The sequence below is a fragment of the Melozone crissalis genome, unplaced genomic scaffold (assembly GCF_028551555.1).
Source record: "Melozone crissalis strain CALT ecotype California unplaced genomic scaffold, PUWL_Pcris_2 ptg000045l_1, whole genome shotgun sequence".
NCBI lineage: Eukaryota > Metazoa > Chordata > Aves > Passeriformes > Passerellidae > Melozone > Melozone crissalis.
The window spans coordinates 25180147-25204902 of record NW_026535823.1 but is presented as its reverse complement, the minus strand read 5'-3'; the positions used below and the strand labels follow the sequence as shown (position 1 = coordinate 25204902).

The 24756-nt window shown below is 41.5% G+C and overlaps 1 protein-coding gene across 1 annotated transcript in view; it reads left to right on the top strand.

Moving 5' to 3' along the window:
- The window catches only part of TRABD2B (TraB domain containing 2B), a 258853-nt gene that overhangs the window by 214489 nt on the left and 19608 nt on the right, over positions 1 to 24756 (top strand). Inside the window, exon 5 of the mRNA XM_054286210.1 lies at positions 4219 to 4309. Coding sequence (XP_054142185.1) covers positions 4219 to 4309 — 91 coding nt within the window. The remainder of the gene's footprint in view (positions 1 to 4218; positions 4310 to 24756) is intronic.

Genomic DNA, 24756 nt, shown 5'->3' with positions numbered 1-24756 from the left:
GTCAAGAGCTGGCTGAGAGGTGTCTTTCTCTCTGCCTCAGGATATTCCATAAGAAAGGAAGAAAGTGCATTCTTTCAGCAGTGTGTTTGTGCATTGACGTGCTTTAAGGAAACCACGTATATTTCATGTATTTTTTTTACATGTTTTTTTAGTAAAAAAAAACCCTAATTGATGGTTTATTCTTTCTTTCTACCAGTGAAAAATGAAACCTTGGGGAGATAAGGAAACACATTACATGGATCTGCTTTCTGTAGTCCAAAACACGGTTCTTAATTAAAAATAAAAGAGCAAACCAGGAATGGAAGATCTATGATTAATGTTAGCAGCCATGGCGTATAATGTGTTCCTCCACTGTCTTCAGATCCTTGTCTCAAAAAAACAAGATGTGAGTGAAAGGAGGATAATCTTGGCCTCATCAAATTTAGTAAGAAACCCTCTCTTAAGTGCAGCAGCCACACTGACCACTCTACTGTGTTTGCATTTGTGTTTAAACTACAAAATTACTGTGTTTAGCACTGGGTCTTGTCCTCAAGCAAATCCCATTAGTATCTCCTTATCCTCAGAGGGTGGCAGGATTGCATCCACACCTGGGCAATTTTAATCTTAAACTGTTAGGAGTGGCTGCTCTGCATGTCTCCGTGCCCAAGTACACACTTTCTCTTCAGGTCCCTATGTAGAAAATCTTTTATGTCTGCTTTCTCTCGTTTTCCACTTCCATGGATTTCCCAAGGCAGCTGATGTTCTGACCTCTTGGATCCAGTTTTCACCAGCTGTCAAGATAAATTTGGTTAATACTGCAGGAATGGTTTATTCAGGTTTAGACTGAAGAGGGAATAGTGATGGAAATGCAAGATCATTCCGTTGCCTCTCTAGCCTGTCTGATAAATCTCTAGATGCACTAAATTTTCAGTAGTTACACACTCTTGAGGTTTTTCCCAGGCCAGGAAGAGAAATTTTAAAAATATTTAAGCAGAAGCATACATGCACATACACATATAAAGCTCATTTATTTCATATCTATAAATAAAAAATAACAGTGATGTTATAAAGAATATGACAGTTACTGCATACTCTGTTTGCACATATGAGCAGCCAGAGGCAGCAATTCGATGTTTTTCACTGATGCTGAGCTTAATTGTCTCTGATTTTGTTTTCATCACATGGACTGTCAAAGTATTCTGTTGTTAATATTTAACAAGTAGGTCCTTATCTCAAGTTGTTTGTGGCTAGGGAGAGTTAATTTGTATAAGATATTTCTCACATAGAAGATTTTCCTGGATTTTAAAACTGGAAAGGATAATTATTATGGACTTCACAGCAGGAGGCAGGCCAAGACAATTCTTCCAGGAATTCTTTAACCTTTCATGTTACTTTACCTACCTGCACTGGACGTCTCCAGTGCCACCTTTTTCCTTAAAACTTTCTCTTCCACATCTCTGATCCTGAGGAACTCCTTGCCATGAGATCACATGAATCACTGTTGGGAAATGTCTGTGTTGGGTGGATTCAAAAACAACCTTAATATGTGAATTCTGACTGGACAGAGACGTTAAGACAAGTAGAAGTCAGAAATCTTCGATCAGGTGGAGAGGATGCATTTACAGGGCAAGCTGGGGATGAGATGGGTGATAACTTACCCAGATGTAGGTGGGATAATACAAACAGGTAAATTTTAAGCAGAGTCTAAAGGTAAACTTTTGCAAAGACTTGCTCATGCCATTTCCTAGTAGTTGTTAAAGTTTCAGGCTCTGTTGATGTATGTGGAATGGAGAATTATTTGGGGGCCAGCTCAAAGTTGGATTTTGGTTTTGATTTTTTTATTTCTTTTTATTTCTGTTCTCTTGGTTGAACGGGAGCATTGAAAATATTTTAGTATGTGTTGGATTGTGGACATACAATGAAATAAATATTGTGGTTGCATGGATATTTGTAATTAAGATTTTAATTTATTTGGGAATCTGAAGCTGAGGGGTTTTTAATGGAAGCTGGCATTCCTTCCAGTTAGGAAAGGCAAAATTAAAAGAACAAACTCTGTTGCCATGCTGCCCACCAGATCACCAGTCCCAGCAGCTGGCAGCTTTCAGCATGGCATCCACACAGAGGGCAGGAATGGGAGGTCCAGGAAGTGCCATCTTTTGGTCTTCATCCATCATTTGAAGGGACTTGCAGGCTCTGCTGAGGAGCTGACATTGTTGACCAACCTACCATTGTGTGGATGAGGAGTCAAAGCTTTTGCATAGTTACTTTTTTCCCTGAGTTTAAAAGAGTTAAAATTGGTTTCTCTTATGCTGTCATCTTGTCAAAGATTTGCTGGAATCGGGACAGTTATTTACATTAAGAAATCTTTTGGCATTTCAGACTCTGGCTCAGGGAAAATAAAGTGGACTCGGAAACGTCTCGGACTCTGATACCTTTGACTTTGGTTCCTCAGTGTCACTTTGCCAGTGACAGAATGGGGACCTTTGTTTGCCTTGGCCACTGCATAAAAAAACAGGATATGATCAAATCCAGTTAATCATTCACAAATGTCTCATTTCTTGAATCTCTGAGGGTGTATAACACATTTTTGGGACTGTTCTTTTCTGCTTTGGCTTTTGTTATAAGTAAGTTAGAAAGGGGAAAATCAAATTTTGAGTGTTCTTAAAAGGAAATGGAGGAATCCTGGAACACACTAGGGCTCTGCAAATGTACATTTAATCATTTAAAGAAATGTCTTTTGGCTAAAAACTCTTACCAGCTCTTGCGAGTTGCACTCAAAGCCATGCAGCTACATCATTCCAACAACTGAGGCGAGTTAGCGCCCTTGTTGGCAGCGGGAGCAGAGGGATGCAGGCTGAGCAAATCCTGGGGCTGAATGCTCTCAAATTCTTCAGGACTTTGTGTAGGGTGGGCGAAGAATCCTAGGGGTGACTCTGCTGGTGGCTGCACCAGCGCCTTGCACAGCGGTGTCCTTGCAGGGGGCTCAGGCACCTCTTGCCTGCCTTGGATTTTTCAGTGCAATTTGGCTCTGCGGTGGAGCCAGGCAGTCAGAAATGTCTCCTGCAAACACTTTGACTGTGCTTCAGGCAAGCACACGCTCTCCAAGCAGCAGCAGCAAACCAGAGGAGTGAGTTCTTACTCCTCACAGTGTGGTGGAACTCCCTCCTCTGAGATGCCACAGGCACAGGGAGGCTTGGGCACATTCCTGGTGAATTGGTCTGTTCAGAGCTGGCAGTGAGGTGCAGTGACCTGGCTGTAAATGGGGGTCACCCAGCCCTGCAGAGCTGGAAGTTAATGGATATAATGGAAGAGGATTGTTCTGTTCTTCCTCCATGTCACTCATGGCTGCAGTTGGAGACAGGTTACAGTCCTATGTGGATTTTAATAAATCTGTTTGTGGACTTTTTGCTGCCTTTCTATATCCAACCCATCCTGCAGACAGTGTGGGACTCTGACAATAAGTTGAAAGCTTTGGCTGGATTACACTCCCTTATTGAGTCTGTGCCCAAAGCCCTTTGAGGGCTCCCATTGACTCTGTGGGATTTGGTTCAGATTTCAAGTATATGGGACCCCCTTAAGTAAACTCTTTCAAGGCCTGTACACACTGCAATACTTACTGGGCTCCTTTTTACTTCTGTGAATAGGAATGTGACCTTTACACTTCTAACAAAGAGCCCTGAATTACAGGACTAAATCTTTGTGTTTTGGGAGAGATAAGGTTACCATCCCAGCTCCTCCCAGCCCCACTGTGCAGGTGGCTGAATGGCTGATGAGGCAGTTCCTGAATCACTGTGGTTTTAGTCAGACAAATACTGAATGTGCATTACAGCAGCCTGAGTCTCTTCATTAGCAGATGTCCATGAGTAGTGATGGTCAGGGTTGTAAGTTGTTCCATTTCACGAGTCAAAGCCCTAGTAATATCCTTTTGCCACTGCAGGGTCATTCTGATCTCCATGTTGGAAATTTTTTTAATCAGTGTGCATCCTAAAAATGGTCACAGTGGAAGGCAAGACTAGCAACCCATCTAGGTTCCCTATTAGCCACCCAGTCCCTTGGCCCTGTGAGGGGAGGGAGGGATAAATGAGATGGAAGAAGAAAGTGTTTGGGCTGTATGCTGTCCCTTTCTCTGACCTAGCTTTTGGTACCCTTGACTCCCAAAGCTGCTGTTCCAACAGGAGAAGCTCAAGCAAGTGAGAGTAGTAGTTTGATTGACAGTGCTATTTTCTACCTGTATTTTAGGTCACTTCCTGGGTAACAACACTGTGATTGATGTACTGAGACAAGCAGGATTTGAAGTGGAGCACACCCCTCCTGGACAACCAATTGGAAAGTAAGCAGCTGCCCATAGATTATTAATCACTTTCTCTCCTTTTTTCTCTCCCTTTTTCTGTGACTCAGCAAGATTATTGCATTAGTATAGAAGGTGGGTGAGGAACCTCCCTTTCCCACCCAATTTCCAGACAAAAAGTGCATTGTAAAGCATCCATTGTGTGAGTTTGGAAACATATGGAGCCTGAATGGCTGGTGTTTTTGTGGGTTTTTTCCACTTGGGGACATTATTTATATCACAGCTGCTTCATTATACCAGCTCAGAAGTGCCATGGTTTCTTTAAAGAAACATTTCATTCAGCTCATTTTCCCCCAGAGCTGTTTTTCCTTTGCTCTCTGTGGGGTTTTTGTTGCTTCTCCATTGCAGACCTCTCTGTCAGGCTGCTTTTCTTCAGGTGGAATTTCAGTTTTTCCTGAAGGACCACATTTTATGTAGCAGATGCATCATTGAAAGTGTGTTGGGCAGGTAGAGAGCAATTCAGTATTCCCTGAGCTACTCCATATATCTGGTCAGGTAAAGCAGGCAAGAAGGACTGATCGATAGGCTCTTGGCAATCTTCATTAGTATAAAATAAAACATGGCACAAAATTGTCCTTAGTTGGTGAAACAGACTTTATTCATGCTGTAGACTTTTCTTTTCCCTGGCCATTTAAAAGAGGTCTCTGTCTGAAGAAATCACAGACAATAAAACCATGAGGGCTGGTGAGAGACCATCTAGCTTTGCAAAATCAGCCTTTCCCTTACATTCTGCAGATAAAATTTGGCCAAGGCTACTCTGTCATAGGATTGTTATCCTCATTAGGAGAAAGTGTTAGCAGCATGCTCCTGTCCCTGGTGGGCAGACATGACATGGTCCAAAACCGAGGTGAGTCTCAATGAGGAGGATTAATGGCAGAGGTAGCAGACCATGTCTGAAAAAGCTGCGTGTAATCTAGTTGGAAAATCTGGCTGATCTAACCTTGTTCGGAAAACATCCGCAGTGATTCATATAGAATATAATATGGCTCAACTGTACATAAGTGTTCTTTGACAGAGCATTTATCCAAAATGCTTCTTGGAATCTGTTGAGCAATAAAAGCATCGTCTTAAATAACAATGGGGGAAAGAGGAAGAAAAGGCTGTTAAACACCACCAGTAAGAGCATATATTCAGAGGAGATTTAAGAAGCACTTTGGCAGGAGGAGAAAAGTCAACATGGTGCAGGGAAGAGCAGTAAACACTCTAGCAGTCTGGAGCTGGACATTTTTTTACTAAAACCAACCAACCAAAAAAAACCAAAAAAAGTGAAACAGAAAAACCAAGCAAACTACAGCAGAACAGCCGAGGTGTACCATTCCTAGGTTTCTGACAAAGAAACTTTCCACTCAGGAAAGCAGACACTTTGTTCAGCAATTTTCATCTAGTTGAAAGTATCATCTTCCCATGTAAAGTGTTTCAACTGGAAATTGTGAAACTATTAATTTATTGGCTGTTGCTAGCCCTTGAGAAGAATTAAAGATGCAGTAGTGTGAGAGAAGTCCAAGAATAGTCTCTGCTCTCTGGTGTTAGGCTATGTCTGTACACATCATCACAGACTTGAAATAAAGGATGGGGCAGGAATCTTGACTCAAAGCCAGTGCTTAATGTCGACTTATTTGCAGAGTGGGGCACCTCTATGTGCACATTCCCCTACCCTGGCAGCAGTGTCTCCTGTTCATGATGTCTTCCCTAAAATTCTCAATACCTGGGGGAAATGGCCAGAAAAGCAAGAGGGCTTGGACTCCGCCTAGATCGATGTGGGTGTCCTCAGCTGAATGGTCGCACACTGGGTAACTTCTGTTCTGTTCTGTAACTTTTGTGTTGGGCAGGTTTGCCTGGACTAGAACCCTTATTCCAGCAGGGTCTGCTCTGAACATTGAACATTTCTGTGAACAGAACATCTCTGAACACTGAACAAAACTTTATTAAAGGGTAAATGGTTGTGCAGGAATACTGGGTAGAGTCAAGAGACAACACATGGTTGCCCCCCATAAGGATCTGTGAGTTTTTCTGTGGTCTGATCATAAGGTAGATCTGCCAGTTCTAGATGAGAATAAAGAAATAAAAATAAATTGCATGGCAAAAAAGTCCAAAGTTGCCACTAGACTGAATTAATCAAGGTGCAGAAACAGCAGAAAACTATAGAAATTGTGAATAAAGAGCATTTAAATATATTCACAAGAAACAGCTTTTCGCCTTTAGAAGAAAAAAAGACTCTCAAAAATGCACATCAAGGACTGTACTGTCATTTTCCTGTAACTGGGGCTGTAGCTATCAGAAGTGCTTGGGGCTCCCCCTTAGAAATGAGGAGGCTGCTGCAAACCATTTTGTCTCTTTTTTTACAGAATAGTTTGTATTTTATGATTTCTGGATGAGCTCCAAAAGACAGTCTAGCCAAACAGAGTACAACATCACAATAGCACGACAACTTAATAGTTGTTGTGTTGTTTATGTTTATGTTATATTGTCACCTTGCTGTAATTGAGTGTCTTAAGGAACTTTGCATTTTTATCTAGCCTTCCTTTTTTTACTCTTCTCTTTCCTTTTGAAAAGATTAAATAAAAACAACTGAAAGGCCCGGAAGAGGAACCATTTTGCTATAGTGAGTGTAGTAACAAAATATATACATCGAATAAACAAATAGAGGCACAACAAATTTCTTGCAAAGCAGAAATTGTTTTGTGGGTTACAGAGGTTGCAGAGATGGAGATGTTTTCATCTTGGTTCTTGTGGAGCCATACATGAAGAGGTATTTCTTTGTGCTCAAGCCCAAAAGAGACATTTCTGCTTTACTTCCAAATAAATTGTATAAGGGAGTCAAGCCCACTTCATTGCATTCTGGCATTGACAATTGAAAAATTGGATAGTGTTCAAGGAAGATCAGCTGGATTCTAATGTGGAGTTTGGGGGGGTGAACAGCACATGGAAAAAATGCAAGGGTTGGAAAAAAAACTGAAGCAGCTGCGAGCTTATGTTTTAGCTAAGGGAATTCAAGAAAAGTGTTGTGGACAGACTATGCAGAAGAATGAAGAGGAACAGTTCGAGCTGGCACATAGAAGTGTTTGGAAGTATATCAGATTGAATTTGAGGGTGCTTTTGCATGAATATCAATGACCCGACAGTGATTTGCAGGACAATTTCTCTCAGGTTAAGAAGCCCCCTTAATTGAAAGTAACTTTAGCAAAACACTCAGGCTATGTCCTACTTACTACCAGTACTGTCTTGCCAAAAAACCAAATGATCATTTTCTTTAATCTCTCTGTTCCCAGAACAGTATGATTATTACTATTATTGACATGATTAGTAATCTGATCTTTATTGTTCAGTAATATTGTTGATCTTTACTGTTCAACAATAATTCAGCAGCATTACCATAAATAGGTGGAGTATAGTCTGGTATGATGTTTAAACCCTGCCGTCCATTTTGGTTTTAGAAAGGACAAGAGAATCCCTTTTGTAGAAAATAACTAGCACTGTTCCTATGTAACAGAAAAAGAAAAGCCTTGGGAAGTGTGAAGCAGGACAAAGACCAAACCTGTTTATGCCTTCAGTTGCATACTGACTGGGTAAAGCCAGAAGATTGTTGGCTTCCTCTGTCCAAAACGCTAAGCATGGCTTGTGAAATGGCTGCTCTTTAAGCCAACCAAACTGAATACCTAGAGTCTCACATTTCTGTTGTTTAGTGACAAGCACAAATTTGAGCCAAATCCTCCCCTTCCTAAGGTAGTGGGGAAAAATAAAGTGAGATCTTGTCTGGCTGGAAGAAATAGCTATGACATAGAGGGGTCTGATGGCTCCAGAATCAGTGAACTTACAAAGAAAAGTTTATATTAAGTACATTTAGCTGGTGTGGAGCTATTTGGGAATTCTTACTGACTGGCTTTCTGAAATCTCCTGGCTCCTCCTGTTGATGTGCCTGATGGCCCAGTGTTGACCTTCCTGCGCCTCTTCCAGAATTCCACCAGCTGACTATTGAAAACACCTTCTTTAAAGCTCAATCCCTTTCTGTGAAAGAAACCCTGTTCTATTCATCATGCAGAACAATGCCATAAACTCTTGAGAACTTATTCTCACATTGGCTTAACTTGTTCATTTTGCTGCTTGAGGGAAGTGTCCTGAATCTGTTTGCGTGACAGCCTTCAGCAGCATTCATGTTTGCTTCTTCTTTTGCTGGCTGTCATCCTTGTCCCCAGATACAGGCATTGGAAAATTAGTGACTGAATCAATATCTCATTGCTTTGCCCTGAGATAAGAAAGGCAAGTTTGTTTTGGTTGTTGGGGGTTTTTTTGTTTGTGGTTTTTTGGGGTTTTTTTGGTTTTTTGTGTGGAGTTCTGCCAACTGGCTGTCCCTGCTCCTCTCTGTCTTCAGAAAACAGAGCTGCATGCTTGGAGTGGGAAAGAGGAGATGGGAGAAAGTCTCCCCTTAGATGAATTCCAGTGGCTTGAGCAGATAAAGGGCCACAGCTGCTTCACATTTAACTGGAAACAGCCAAAATACAAGATCAATCCAGGAAGCACCTGTGTCCATGATGACTCTATTGTTGCTGGGTTCTCAGAATCAGCTCTGACCTTCTGCCATGTGCCAAGCCTGGACATGCTGCACACCATCCTCTTGGCCAGAAGAGCATGCAGCAGTGTTCATTTTTATCAGGCTGCTCTCTCCGAGGATGGGATCACTGCTGCCTTCTTTCAGAATCAGAGAATTCAGGACGAATTTAAGAATTCAGCACAAGTTTTTAAGTCTGTTTATCTGAGAGTTGGAGAGTTTATTGTAAACTTTCAGAGTTCTGCTGGAGAAAGTAATTACCCTTGCTCCTTCTTTTTGCACTTCCTGTCCCTGTTGAAGCAATGTGTCTTTGCTGTTGTAGCTTACTCCTGTCCTTCTGTCTGAAGCAAAGAGCTTCCTCCCTCCCTTCTCAATAGCATCCTACAGGTGTGACCCTGGCTCTGCTACTCATTGTTATCTCAGGATGGGAGTCCCTGCTCCCCAGGGAATGCTCTGTCCTTCCCCAAGGGCTGGAAGCACACTCCATCCACACAGTGATGCAGCCATTTCACTCCATCAGGATCCCTAACCCTCTCAAGGTGATGGACAGAATTGGGACAAATATTTGACATAACATTTCCCACAGCCCCCAGTTTGGTAAACACAGTTTCAGGAGATCTTAGAATATTACAGATGCCTTCAGAACTCTCAGGAATCTCCCAGTACTTGCCAGGTTCCTTGGGATGCCTGCACTGCTTCAACTTTCTGGTGCCTGATAGTCAGGGGTGCTCCACTCTGCATAGCTGTTAATTTTTGGGATGTGTTAGGGAAAATGTTGAAGTTGTCATAAAATAAGTAGAAGTTCATTTGGAAAATACACAAGTGGGGAAAAAATATTACAAGAACTGTGACACTTTAATTGGAAACAACCGAATTAATTGAGGAAAAAGAACTGAGAAAGGTAGACTCTGGATCCCATCTCTTCTGATACAGGGAAAAATGTACCCCTTTTTTCTGTGAGTGGAATAATCTCCCCATTGGGATGTGTCAGTTCTTCTTAAACCTCTTGTAAACCTTTGGATCTTTCACTCGATCTGAGCCTGAGGATCATACTCCCATCACTAGCTCACTTCCCTGAGAAGAAAAGTGAATCTATTATTTAGGGGAGTTCTCTGACAGCATAATTTACAGTAAGAGGTGAATAGGGATTAAATGGGGTTCATCTGCATGCATTGGTGAATTTATTGACTCATCTAACATTGGAGAGTATGACTTCTCAATGCTTAAAATACTTAGCCATGAAAATATGCACATTACATTTTCATGTTCCTGTGTGCCTTTAAAATATCCTCCTTTGCAATTTAACTGTCAGTGTGTCTACCTTACAGCCACAAAACCTGATCCAGCCAAAGTCACTCATAGGGGGAAAAACATGGAAGAAGATCTCCAAAGCATGGTAGAGAAGCAAAGTCAACTTACAAATTCTCACCCATAGAAATTTAATTGTCCTGTCACTTCCTGAGCTACACATTACTTAGGGACAGTGTATCTGCATGTCCTTTAGGCCACCTTTAGACATTGAACACCTCTGAGAGAATGGAATTTAGCAACTTGCTGCAAAAAAAAATCTGGGAAAGAACAAGATAATTCATGGTGTTGGAGTAAGAATACAGAACTTTGCAGGAATTTCATGCTTGACTAGTTCTCCCAGTGGGACATTCACTTTGCTGTATAATCAGATTTTATCCTCAGTAAAATTTCTGGTTTCTTTTGAAAAAATTGTTTCATATTCCATATAATTCTGTTCCTGGGGAAGGGGGCCTCTGGGGAAACCTGGGCTTGCTTCTTTTTGCTCCAGGGCAGCTTGCTCGCTGAGCTGTCCTGAAGCCAGTGCTACGGTTTCTAGGGATTTTTGCTGATCTGCAGCCTATCAGGTTTAGGAGATCTGTATCTCATACTCCATAAACTCTCTAATAGTAAACTTACAGAGCCTTGGAGACTTCAAAAGTTCAGAGCTAGTTCTTACCTTATTTCCTAGCCAAATTTCAGCGTTCTTGTTTCCACAGGAGAAGCTGATTTTTCATCCTTTTTCTGCTTCCAGCCAATTCTAATGCAGATCTTTTCACCTCAGGTCATGAGTATGAGATGAAAATTTTGGTTTATAGTTATTAGAGATAAAGCTGATCCAACTTGCACTGAAGTTGTTGGCTTCCATCAGTGCCAGTAGCTTTTAGAGGTCATTGTTAATATGAGATGGTTGCTAATCCTCTCCCATCTTCGGTTGTGAGGAGCCATGAGGGAACTGGTGGAAAACTCAGAGTATGTTCACACAGTTGTGCAGATGCCTTCTATAGTCCAAGTTAAAAGACTGGCTTTCCCAGAGCAGTGCTCATGGGTGTCTTCAGACAACTGCCCAGCTTGCTTGAGGAGGTGTCTGGCTGGTTTTAGGTGGCTAATGAAGCTTTAGCTGGTTAGTCATTCTATAAGATGTGTCACTAAGCTCATTTAAGCCTTTGGAAAAGCTGCACCATCCCCTCCCCAGTGTTGTATTGAAACAGTGAGGTTGTGTGACTTTGTTTGTGTATTCAGCCTGCACTTGTCCTGTGGATTGATGGCCTCCACCCCGGGTGACATCAATCTGGGCTGAAGTGCAGCTGCACTTTGTAACAGCTCAAGGGGCACAAAGGTATCAAGTGGTATTGTGTGCTTGGAAAGATGTCGTTTATCTGAGGAAGTTTGTGGTCTGTTTGCTGTCACTGTCTTTGCAGTGCCGACTTCCCTTACCTTCACTATCACATTGTCAGGCAAAGAGACCTCACACATTAGGGCAGAGAGCTTTTCCACAGCCAGAGCTGACTTCTTTTCCTTCAGCAAGGGGTCTGTGGGCTGTGCTGCAAGCGATAGAGCTGCTTGATTCAGCATGAGTGTAGTAATTTAGTTTTCAGGGAGCTCTTTACAATGCACAGGTTCCTCAAAAAGGAACAGAAAGAAAGGAAGTCAATGACTTTTCTCACTGACACTTTCACCTAAAGTTCCTTCAATAACAGTTCCTTTTAAAAAAGCAATCAAAGATACAGTGTTCTAGAGGGAATTTTGCTGAGAAGTAGGTGTTTCATCTTTCATGAGTGATCAGGTGTTCATAAGGACATTCCTTGGTGTTCAAATGGGCTTAGAAGCCCTCCAGAGCACTGTAATGTGACTGGTGGCATGACCACATGACTCCCTGTGTGTGGATCTTGTGGCAAGCTGTAGAATTTACTGAAGCCTTTCTGCATTGCTCCCACAAGTAGAAAGTCATTCTAATGTACATATGGGGGGGGGGGGGTGTTTGATTTTGTGTCATTTCTTGCCCATTTTTATGTCAATAGTCTCATTACTAACAATTCATGGTACCCCAGCCAAGCCAGGTGACTTCATGCTGGCCACAACCCAGCTTTGGTTCCTAAATGACTGTGTGTGTCCCTTTGGGAGAATGTGGTGAAGAGTCAGGCTGAGATCCATGTATATCAGCCTCCTCCAAGTTAGGTGCTAGTAGAAGGAGCAGGAATGCCAAAAAGAATAAGTTCTTATAACAGTAAATTAAGGATGGTGAATTTATGAAGCACTTGTCTCAGTAAATGCCTTAGAAGCCAGAATGCATTTTTGTGTCATGATCATTGAATCATTTTTATGAGAAGTCAAAGAAAATTCATATGCAATCTGTAAAGTTTGTAAAGAGTTTAATTCATCCAGGAAATCATGTGTTGGGAATACAGTACCCAGATCCAGATCAGATATACTTCAGAGAAGCATTTAGGTTTTAAAATCCTTCCTCAAGCTAAGCTGATCTCCAGAGTCTTTGGAGTTTCACCCTTCTCTGGACCTCATGCTCCATGCAAGTGAACATCATGCCAATGTGTTTCCCATTTCCTGGGGATTAAACTGCTCTGTCTGATGACTCAGGACTTTCCAAGGAAGCAGCTCAGTCACTCATTCTGTTTTAAGTGGCCTCAGGTACCTCAGAGGACATGTTTTCTCTTCCACAGTGATTAATGATTTCAGAGCAGAAGATCAGGTCTCTCTCTTTTCTTTTCTTCCCACAAAGTTAATTAATAATAAAAATTTCTATTAGTGAGTGTTGAAAGATTTTAGTTTCCCCCCCATACTCCCAAATGCTCTGCATTCCAGGAAGAATGAAAAATGGACCTGTGAACAGAAACGGGAGGGAGGAAAAATGGATCAGATGCTGTAGATGGATGTAGGTACAGTTGCTGTCAAGTAATATGGTGGAAGAACTTCCAGAATAAAGACAGTTTCTTCCAGTCGTGATTGCTGAAAACACACCACTACAGTAATCCAGTTTAGAAATTCATAGGTGAAAATTTATAAAGTTTGGGTCACAGGGAGTATCTGGCAGAAACTGAACTGCATGGGCATCCCCACTGACTTCTTGCTTAGGTGGGCAGCTACATGTGATACAGTAATTCTGCCTGTGAAAACTGGATCTTCTGCCACTGTCAGAGGCTCTTGTTGGTCAGGAGAAGCACCTGGAGAAGCACCTGGAGAAGCACCTGGAGAAGCACCCCCTTATGGCGACTGTGGACCTTGCTATGCTCATCTGTCTGCCTCATGTAGCCCCACCATCGTACAGAATCTTTCAATTTACACCCACCATGTTCGTAACTTTTGTCACTTCAGCAAGAAAACATTTGGTCCTGCTGGGAGCCAGAGTTGACAGAAGGACTAAATTTGGGATATTTCCCATTCCTATTGCTTTATGGAACATCAGAGCAGTTCACAATTCCATAGTGCCCCTCTCTGTTGGTGGCAGCTTGCAGAGGAAAAGACCCAATTTGGTGTTCTCATTTGTGAGAAAGAGCACACTGAAGTCTTTCTCCATTGATTTCCAGTCAGCTCAGGAATAGTAACATTTTCCTGCTAACCTGTAGCGCTTCAGCAGCAAAGTCATAGACAGGCTCCAAGTGCTTTAGTGCCCAGTGCCTGTATGGCAACTAGATTTGCATCTGCTGTCATATGACCCCAGCTTCACATTTCCAAATTACTCCTGCAAAAATAAAGGCAGTCCCAGAAATTCCTCTGCCGGGACTGCACATCCCTGTTTATGTTTGAAGGGTCGATACCAATCTGGAGTCCCCAGTGATCAAAGTGCACGTTCAGAGATGAGCCTCGTGTTGTGTTTGAAGTGAGCACAGCCCTTGGAAAAAAGGATGAAGCAGGAATAAATCAGGATGAAGGATGTGGGGCATTACTTACTTTACATGAAATCCCTGCTGGAAAGACGTGGCTAGTGTTCCAAAGTTTTCCTTGGAGAGTGCTTGGAAGTTGCACACCAGCCTATTTGTGGAAAGCTGAACAGTTTTCTATTGTCCGTGATGTGAAACGCTTCCCAGATAAACACTTTTCCCCTCCACTGAAGAAAAACGATAAAGCCTCGGCAGAGTTGCTGGTTTCTGTTGGCATTTAGTCTGTTATAGGCTATAGTTCATATCCATGCCAGAGTCATTAAGGAGAGGTTCCATTATTGAGTGAAACTGGGATAATCTTCAAGGATGTAATAATGTTGTACGCCCACATCTTTGCGTCTCTGGGTTCATTATACCCCTGGAATGTAAATCCCAATCCACTATGGATAAACATGGATCTCAAATACTTTTGTGGTATTGTCTTCTCCTGATTTCTGAAAGGGAAAGAAAACATTGCTAGAAATAAACTCACTGGAGTTGTTTAGCCCAGAGAGGAGAAGGCTCAGAGGAGACCTTATTGCTTTCTACAGCTACCTGAAAGGGTTTTACTGAGGTGAGAGTTGGTCTGTTATCCCAAATTACAAGCAGTAGGAGAAAAAGAAAGGACGTCAAGTTGTGCCAGGAAGGTTTAGATTGGATATTAGGAAAAATTTCTTCACAGAAAGGGTTGCCATGCATTGGAACAGGGTACCAGGGAAGTGGTAGAGTCACCATCCCTAAAGGGATGTAAAGGGTGTGTACATGTGGCACTTGGGGACATGGTTTAGTGGTGAACATTGCTGTGCTGGGTTAATAGTTGGACTCAATGATCTCAAAGGTCTTTTCCAAACTAAACAATTCTGTGATTCTACAAAGAGAGCAGTAAATTTCTGCTGCTGTAGTGGGTTTAGGTTGTAACATTGCCTGCATTTGTGGCATTTTAAGTAATTTTAAGGAATTATTCCTGACACCCACAGAGTCAAGGCATCATATTCCATCACAAGGAAGATCCAGTAGTCCCTCCATGAACTTTGGAGAGAGAAAAAGCTGATTTTTGAAATCGGCAATGCTAAGAACCAAAGTTCTATAACACCTTGGGGTAATACTGATGCTGGTTTGGTCCACGCCTGTGGGTGGCTCTCCCTCTGCTTCCCTTGTCCTGGGAGGTCTGAAGGACCTTGTTGTGTCCCACCTCTGACTCCAGTTTGGTTTTGCTGGGTGTCCCCTCCTTCCTCCATGGTGCCTCCTAGGCTGAGGACCTTTCCCAGAAGCAGCGTGTGGTTCCACTTGTTGACCTACAGTCAAGGAATGCAGTGTAGATAAAGATTCACTTTTTGCCACCATTTTATCAAAACAAATCTTGCTTTTGAGTTTGTGACAAAGGAATCATCTTTCTTCCCTAGAGGAATGGGGTTTCTTGCTAATGTTAAATGGTAATTTTGCACTTGTATCAAATTGAATGTAGATTAAGTTTTAGGTGGGAATTGCAGCTTCCATTGACATTTAGCAGGCACTGAGGTTTTAAATCGTGAGGCAATTTTAGAAACACTTCCCTTAAGGAGAAAGGACATAGACTTGAAAGAAAGCAGAGGTAACAAGGGTTTGATTTGTTTGTTTCACAAATGCAGCCATGAATTTAGCACAATTTCTATGTATTCAAGCATTCATACTGATTGCAGTCATTGCTGAATGGTCAGCAATTCCCAGTCATGTCAGAGAAAGGCATCAATTGAAATCCACAGACAACCAGAAGTGGTTTACATGAGGTGATGTAGCTGGAGATTGATTTTTTTTTCCCCTTCTTCTTTAACTACTGGGATTCGCTGTTCCACTTGCTTCTTTCTTTATCTTTCCTGCCTTTCCAAGAAGCCCTAGTCAGTCTGTGAACCACAGACCTGTGAGGTCTAGGAGTCCTATAGGTTCAACTGTGGTGTATAGAAAAGGGCTTTCCTCATAAAGCCTGACTCCATCATGCTTATTTTCACATAAATAAGGGCATACACTCTTTTTTGATCTTTGTCCTTTTTTTTGATCTGTGTGCTACGTGGGATAATTCAGTTCCAACTGGCTGTCAGATGAATTCTTACTAGAAAAGGAAGGCAGCAGAGGGACAGAGTAGCCTCCCCTTCTGCTCAGAATTGGTAGGCTTGTAGGGCATCCCCTAGCACTCAGTCTCATTGTAGAGAGAGACAGATGAGTCGTCCTGCAGTTTTAATTAAAACATCTCACGTGGGCATCATTTCAACAGCATTGACTTTCCTGCAGTTTGAGCTGTATTGCAGCACCACCTCATGAGAAGTCCTAGTTTGGTCACTCTGTGTTCAGCTTTGTGTAGTGATAAGAAGCTAATGTGACTGCTGGAACCTGTGCCAGATGCCAGGCATAGTTCTGGTGAGTCTCTGACGTCTGTTACACTTGTTATATTACATGTTTTTCCATAGCTAGGCAGCGCTACGAGTACTCAGCTGTGATACCCCTCGGACAACTGGCACTTAGAGAAAGCATTTCAGGGCAAACAAACAAACAGATATGCACATATAATGGAGGTAGGTGAGCCCCTAGAGCTCCTGTGCAGTGAGATCTCCAACAGAGTTAGGGAGGAAGGCTGCAGGGGCTGTCACCTTTGTACTGGTTGTCATTGTCTCACACCCTTTGCCTGTCAGCTTGCTGAGATGGAGCTCTTTAATGACTGCATAATTTAATTCTGGGATTCTTAAGTGTACCAATAAAAATAATAATCATAGACATTTCAGTGAAGGAGAGATATTTTCTGGGGTCAGTGCAAGTTTTCCTGTTTTAAGGAAGGAAGACCTGGAGCCTGTTCTTTGTAACTAGACAGTGAGATTTACCTGAGTTCATTAAAAATCAGTCTCTCCTATGGCCTCAGATATATCCTAGATATTCAAGGTCTGGTCTCATAAGTTTAAATTAGCAAACTCATAAAACCTTCTTTTCTTCCTTTAGGTTTCAGCAGCAATGTGCATGCTTTGTTAATGAAGAATTACAGTGAAGGATGGCTTTGTCAGACAGAAAGAGTATTTGATACAAGCAGTTCCATCAGCATGACTCGATACAGAGAGGGAACCCTCTGTGACATGAGAATAATACATAGAGAGACTTTATGTGAAGTCCATTAGCATTAGAGTTGACAGGACAGCATTAGACATTAAAGCAAGTGGGGTTTGGAGGGAGAACTCCAAACTTTGTCACGTTTCAAGGGCTCTGTCCATTACTGTGCAGTGAAAATGCCTGCAGACAGGCTGAAGTGTGGCCTGAATAGGGATTCTGACAACTGTCCTGTTCTTTTCTTGGAAGCACTCAGGCACTGTGATATGGGCAAGGCCAATGGGCTCTAACAACATTTTGGAGAAAGTCAGAGTGTCTCTGTGTTCCTTTTTTTAGCTCAGCAGCCGTCAGAGGCTGAGCAGATCAGATGTTTTGCAGTGTTGGCTACAGAGAAGAAAAGTGGATTTAGTGTCACAGAAATGTGGAGTCTCTTGCAGACATGGTCTTCTCATGGCTCTTTGGTTCCACACTTATGCCTGCTGCTGGATTTAAGTGCTCTGTGTCTCTCTCTTTCTAGTGATAGCAGCTACTTAGGAGCCCCTGTTATCTGTGTCTTGCAATTGTAAGAGCCTCGACTGAACAGGGTCCTTCAGGAACACAAGTTTCTGTCCTTGCACAGATCTGTGATCCACCCAGTACCTCACTTCAGCCAGGACTCAACTTCCAGAGCATCAGAGGGAAGTGCAGGAAACAGCACCAGGCAAACAGTGAATAATCTGCCCTTAGTTTCAGTCTGAAGTCAGTGAAAATGTTGTAGTCCCTCAAGCTAAGCATTTGTTGCCTTGCTCAGCTGTGTCTCTGTAGAGTTTTTATATTTAAGATATGATAGAGAATATGGGCTTCTGCAGATACATGTTCTCTCTGGAGGATCCAGCAAAAAAGGGAAACTAATTCTCAGTGGAGACAATCTGGGAGCAGAACTCAATTTGGATTGTAAATGAGCAAGATATAAACAGTTGTATATTAGCTGTAATTCTACTGTGGAATCAAATCTAGCAGCCCATTTGGTTTTTTTTTTTTTCAGTCAGCTTCTTAAAATTCATTGCAAACTCAGCAGTCAAAATTTTATTATAAGACAATAAAACATTTTGGTTAACTCCATGTAGCAAGCCTTTGGGTGCTGCATGGACATACAGAGTTGTAATTTGAATTGAAGGCCTCTCTCTCCTCTGTGAAGGAGACTTCCAGGTGTCCCAGGACAGCTGCATGTCTCTGTGCTCCCATGTTGAACCAGGATGCCTGAGCAGGAAAAAGCCCATCTGGACCTATGGGATAGGGATTCTATCCAAGGAGCTTTAAGTACCATTTCCATAAGACAGCAAGGCACCATAAGTATCTGTATTGTGAATATTTTCCTTTAGCTGAACTACCCAGGCAGAAATAGCTTAGCACTAAATTGGTTTGGTGGTAATAAGACTGTGGAGATTTAGGGAATAGAGCCTGAGGTGAGGCTTGTCTACCATGAGCAAAGAAGGTTCTTATTTGCTATTTATGTGGAAAATGGAAACAAGACTGGAGGGTCAACCCATCCTTCCTCTGAGGGCACAGCCCATCCTCTGGGGCTGGAGCGTGCAGCTCTCAGAGTTTCCATGAAAGATTCATAAACAAAGGATTATTCAGTTCAAGAACTGAACCAAAAAATCAAGAAGGGAAAATAAGTTCAGAGCAATTTTAAATGGAACATTTTGAGGATGCTTTTGAAGGCAGGAATTGGGTTTTGTTGAGTTTTGTCATTTTTATATATTAGTTGGGTTTTTCTTTTTAATTGAGATCAATCTCTGAACAAAAAAGGGCACTTTGTAGCATGTAAGTCTTTGAAAACAGAAGACTAAAAAAAATTAGAAGCTTTGTTCATAAAATGCTGAAATGAAACATTTTGAATTTTCAGAAAGAATTCACATGAAAATGTGGAAATGACACGTTACAAATGTTACAGCTGCCCTCTTTTTTTCAGCAAATTCAGCTTTTCGACTGCAGAAAGTTTGCATTTCTTCTCCTGTGCCTTAGACCAGCTCCACTTCTAATGAAATAGAATAGATAAAAAAAGTTTTACTTATTCCTCTTACTTTATAGTTTCTCAAAGTGGGAAGGAAAACGTTACGGTCCACGTGAATATCTTCACAAACTTTTCATTTCATTAATGCACAGATTTGTACATATATACGTGTGTATACTGAGGACTAAATGTGCTTTCAAACTAAGGTTATGGTTCTTGAGCAACAGCGATTCTTCCCAGAGAAATAGTCTGACATGGATTCAGAGCACATCCAAGTTGGGGGTGGACTATAATCTAATTTAACTACTTAACCTAATTTAAGTGCTCATGAGATGTAGTTGACTATGGTGCAAAAAAATGAAAAAACAACTTTGTTTCCAAGTTCTGTTAAGAAGCTTTAACTTCAGTGTACAGGCCTAAGGCAACCACATCCTAAATAAAATAACCTCATTATAATTAAGCTGATCAGGTGAGTGAATAATCAGGGATTTCACAGGAGTAATCAGGGATTTCTCTTTTGCTGTCTCTTGAGCCCAGTTCATCCAGAGTAATTTACAGCACTTAGCCTGAAGCAGCTCAGATAAAGTTTAAATATGGGGAGAATCCAACTCTCTGATCTTTGCTTTGCAGTTACTCTCTTTTGCAGTAAAATATATTTATGCTTTTCATCTTGAAGGACATTATGTCCATGGTGTCACCTGGTTATGTGAGTGTGCTCTCAATCCACAGTTTCCATCGCTGGAAAGAGGCTCTATGAGCAGTGCTGGGGTGGGTTAGAATTTCTGCCTGCCTTTCTGTTCTTTTGTTTGCTTCTCTCCCAAGAGCTTTGAAAGTCTGAACTCCATCCTAGTGTGGAAGAAGGGAAAAAAAGCAAAACCCCTCATGGGACAGGACATTGTGGTGTGGTGCCTATCTTGTGGGTGTGCATGACTCTCTGAGAGAGATGTGTAGGGAAAGCAAAGCCAGGAGCAGAGGTCTCTGTGGCCTGCAGCGAGGGGAGCAAGGGTGTGTGCAAGGGGCTGACGAATTCCTGCCCTCACAAAGACACCCCAACTGGAATTTATGAGAATCCATCCACAATAAAACATTTCTAACTCACTGTCTGGCCATCAGCTGGCTGCATCCCAGGAACAGTGGCATGAGGATGAAGCTGCAGCATCGCACATTCCTTGCTATCACCGCAGCTTCTCTCTTGATGAAACAAAATCTCCCCTTGTCTGACAGTTCTGAGAACTGAAGCAAGAAAACCTCAGTGATGTTGCTGTGCTTGGAAGCCCGTGCAGAGCATGGCAGTCTTCTGAGCAAAACTTTTCCATTGCTCGTGCTGCAAAGTCAGGATGCAAATAACAAATTGGCAGACTGGGATTTCGAAGATTCTGCTCATATCTGAGGGTACAGAGATGTTACCGCAAGATTGCTGAAAAAAATGAGATTGATGATTTCGTTGTCTGGAAGATGTGTATCATTAGCAAAGGCATACAGCAAGGGCAAGTCCTTCCCTGGCCCTGTGGAAGCCCATAGGGAAGCCTGATGGGACTTAGTCCAAACGTTGCTGGTGTTACTCAGGCAGGTCAGGGGCAGAGGCATTACTGGGCTCTGCCCTGCCTGACCTGTGCAGTTTTAAGCCTGGGAATTTATGAAAACAATATATTGCAGGACATCATGGTGTTAATGTCATTTTTCTGACCAGATCCACTCAATAGCCCCAACAAATCCCAGTGATGAGTCAATTGTCAGTGGTCAGTGCCAGCACAGAGTGACACTGCAGACCACAAGGTGGAGAGAGAAATGCTGAGACAGCCTAATGGAGCATCTAGCTCAGTCCAAACAACTTACATGTTTTGTTTTGTTCTTTTAATTCTTGGAAAGAACTAGAAAAGGATGGCAAATTTCACCAGAAGTGAAAGAAAACCACAGAGGTCTTTGTCTGTGGATTAAGCATTTTCAAGAACCAGCAAGAATAAATGTTTTCCTGCTTTCACTGCTTTCTGTACCTTAGGACCAAGCCACATAGGATATTTGTTGAGACTCCAACGTTTTCTTATTTGGACTTGGTTGTTTTAGAGTACTTGTTTTGCAGGACTGCACATCCCAGGGAAGGAAATTAAGGTCAGAGATGAGAAAAACCCACCTAAGGGCCTGAAATAATTTTCATTTTTCCAAGACCACCCTGTGTGGGAATGATACATTTAAAATGGGTGGAACCTCTAAGCCTGGAATTGTATCAAGTTATTCATGAAAAATCTCTGAGATCTTTGTGTGGACCAAGATATTTAGGTGGTACTTTCTCACTCTTTCTTCAGAAAAGGCACTGTGGCCTCACAAACTGAAAACTAGCCTTGCTTTTTTCCTGACTTTAAAAATAACTATGTATCTTGAAAAGCTGTCTCAGCAGTAGTGAAGGAATGGAAAAAAAAGTCCATTATATCCCCATGGTTTCATACAGTGCAGCTGTGCTAACAGAGTGCACAGAGACTGAGACCAGGGGAAAGGCACGAAATAGTGCATGAAATGAGCAGTTGAATTTAACAGTAAAGCTTCACGTAATGCAGAGATCGATTGTCCAGGTATCCCATTGCAGATGGCAGGTTTTTGCCTTTATATTTTAGGGGGAAAATCCAGAATAAAAATTAATAAATAAATTCTAGCACTTTTTATTAATCTTTTTTTTACTGAAATCAATGAGGAAATTACTATCTTAAAAGAAATCTTTCTTACATTAGATTAACATCTTCAATTATTCTTGCAATATATTTGGATTACATATCCCTATTCTGTTTTGATTTTCCTTCTGGCAGAATGTCTGTAGAATGAAAGTCCTATATGAAAAGAACCAGGTTTATAATGAATTAATCATATTTTTATAATATTTGTTGTTTATTTTTATTGTAATTATTATTTTTTATGTTAATATAGTATAATTATTGTAACTGGATTATTAAATCAGTTTAAAACTATCTTCCTTTTCTTTTAGAGGAGCAAACATGCATCAACATACAGCTTTCAAAAGTTTCTCTAAGGTCTTGGTGCAATTATTAGCAATTGCTAATAATTTAAAAAATATTTGTGCATGCATAATGGAATGAATATCAACCAAATGTAATATGCAGTTGCCACAGTGGCTCTGTTCCCCCTGACTCGACTCTAACATGCTGGTGGTTAGTTTATAACCCTCTTTAGGTTACAGCATTTTAACGTTTCTCCAGTGTTTATTTATTCTCTTCCCAAAGAATGTTCTGAAATATCAAGTTTACAACCTGTGGCTCATGTGATGGTAGTGGAAACAATTAAGCAAGAAACTTTCAAAGCCACCACTGGGATTTTGATGCCCAAAGTCATTAATTTTAATAAGAAGGGAGCTGCCAGTCGTCTTAAGTGGTTTGTAAAATCTCAACCCATAAAAACACCTCTCTACTGGTTCCAGTTTACGGGGAGCTCAGAGCAAGGTAAACACATGTAAGAAAATAGTAGGTGTTAAAAGGTGGAAAGTACGTGTTCAGATATCCCTAAGACCACTCAAGGAATCAAAGAGCAGCCCCAGCCTTGAGCTGGCACACGGGGGCTGCTCCTGCCTGCAGCATCTCAGGGAGTTGCTGCCTGATCAGAGCATGAGGCACAGAGAAGGAATTCAATGGAAACAGAAATCTTGGCTACAGCTCAGTTCCAGTGGCTTCCATTGGCCACCCACTGGTCTCTGCTGCAATCTCAACACCCACAAGGTGTCTGTAGGTGCTTGGTCCAGGTCCTTCCTACCTGCCTAAACTCTCCTGTCAAAGTTCACACTGCGTTATCCTCCAACATGCTAAATGGCTGAATTTGGATGTTCGTACTTCACTGACCCACCATCATGGTTGGATAAAAATTAAGAACTCTCTGCTGTGGCCTGAGAGAGCCCCCCAGTGCAAACCTGTGAGCACCTCTTCATTTACATGAGTCAGGAGATGGCTTTGCTTCCGCTATGAAGCCTGTGCCATAGCTGAGGAACTCTTAAAGGCTTTGAAAAGCACCAAGAACTCTCAAAGGAAACTGCAGCACCGGGGAACATTCACCCTCAACATGAAACATGGAAGAAAGTCTTAATGGGGAAAAACATTTAGAACCAGCAGACCTATCTGTGGTATAAAATAGAGCATGGAGTGAGTATGAGTGAGTTTGGAAAGGACTGACTGGGAGTCTGAATGATTGGGAAAAGAAGGGAAAAAAGGTATTTTCTTGTGTGTTTTATTAATAAAATCAACCATGGAGAATTTTAGAACTAGTTTTAGAAAACTTTCTTTTTCTCCTCTATCTGTTGTATGATCTCTGAAGAACTTCATAAATTTTGGCTACAAGTGACAAGGTTACTGTAGTATTTGCTAGTGAGTCTTATAGTAACAATAATTAATTATCAGTAGGTATTGGAAAGACTTTTGGATGAAACACAATGCGGTAGAAATAGAGGTGACCATCAAGACTGGTATTGTAACAGGCTTCAAGAAAGTCAAAAAGAAAAAAAGCTTTCATTAGTAGTAGATGTGACTTTTTTGGAAGAGAACAAAATGTTCCATAAATGAAACATGTGGTTTCACTTGTGGCACATTTTGTACATTGTCACCAATGAAGTTTAGGATTTTTTATTACTTTTTCATTAAAATGTCTTACTGGTTTCACTCAGGAGGCAAAATTTTTCACGTGGCTTTAATTGTTTCTGTCATAAAAGTCATAGCATCCATGTAATAGAAATAGTTTTGCAGACCACAGCTTCATATTGCCTATTAATTCTCTCCCATTTTCTGTATGTACAACTCATTGGCCCATCCCAGGGACAGGAAAATTTCTTGCAATTAAGACTCAATATGAACTTCTACTGAAGTTAGGGGGGAAAAATAACTTTATGTCAGTCCTGGTTTATTAGTTTTTTGTTTCAGCTATCTTAGCTCACAATAAGTTCACATGGCTGCATACCAAAGGAGAGAGTTTATATTGACTTTCTTCTAAGATCAGTGAAACTCTAGAAGATGAAAATAAAAGGTCTTTTTCTGCATCATTCTAGTCATGTACAATAGGTGGTAATACTTCAGACAGGATTGAAGAGCTGTGGCAAAATTGTTTCAAGGAGGCTTTGAAAAGGTCATTTACCCCTTTTTTCTTCATTACCTGCTGGAGTTCAGGTCTCACATATCCTATCCCAGCTGCCAAGCTTCCACGCTTCTATCATCAGCCTAGGCTTCCTTCTCCCCAATCCTGACTGGATGAGGAGATATAATTCTTGTTGCAGTTAAAACAGTGACTTGTTTCCTACAGATGACATCCAAAGTTGGGGGGGAAAAGAACCAAAAAGCAAGAAATAATGAGATAATTTATTAATTTTAGATCAGCTTCTCTTCAGGTATTTATTTTCCTCAAAGAGAGTAATTTGCCAGCTTGGAGCTAGTTTTGTCATTCAACCTTCAGCCCAGCAGGGGAGGCAACCCCTACCACAGACTCTAAGGCCTCTAAAAAGTCATTAAAATGCCAGAAAACAGCAATAGAGTATCTGTTGCCTTTCCCCCATTTTTCAGTTAAGTGTTTACTTGAAAGCTTCCTATGAAATGCCAGTGCTGTCTTTACTTGCTGCCCCAGAGCAAAGCCTTGTGCACCTTCTCAGCAGTCAGGGACACCCACCAAGCAGTGCAGTCTT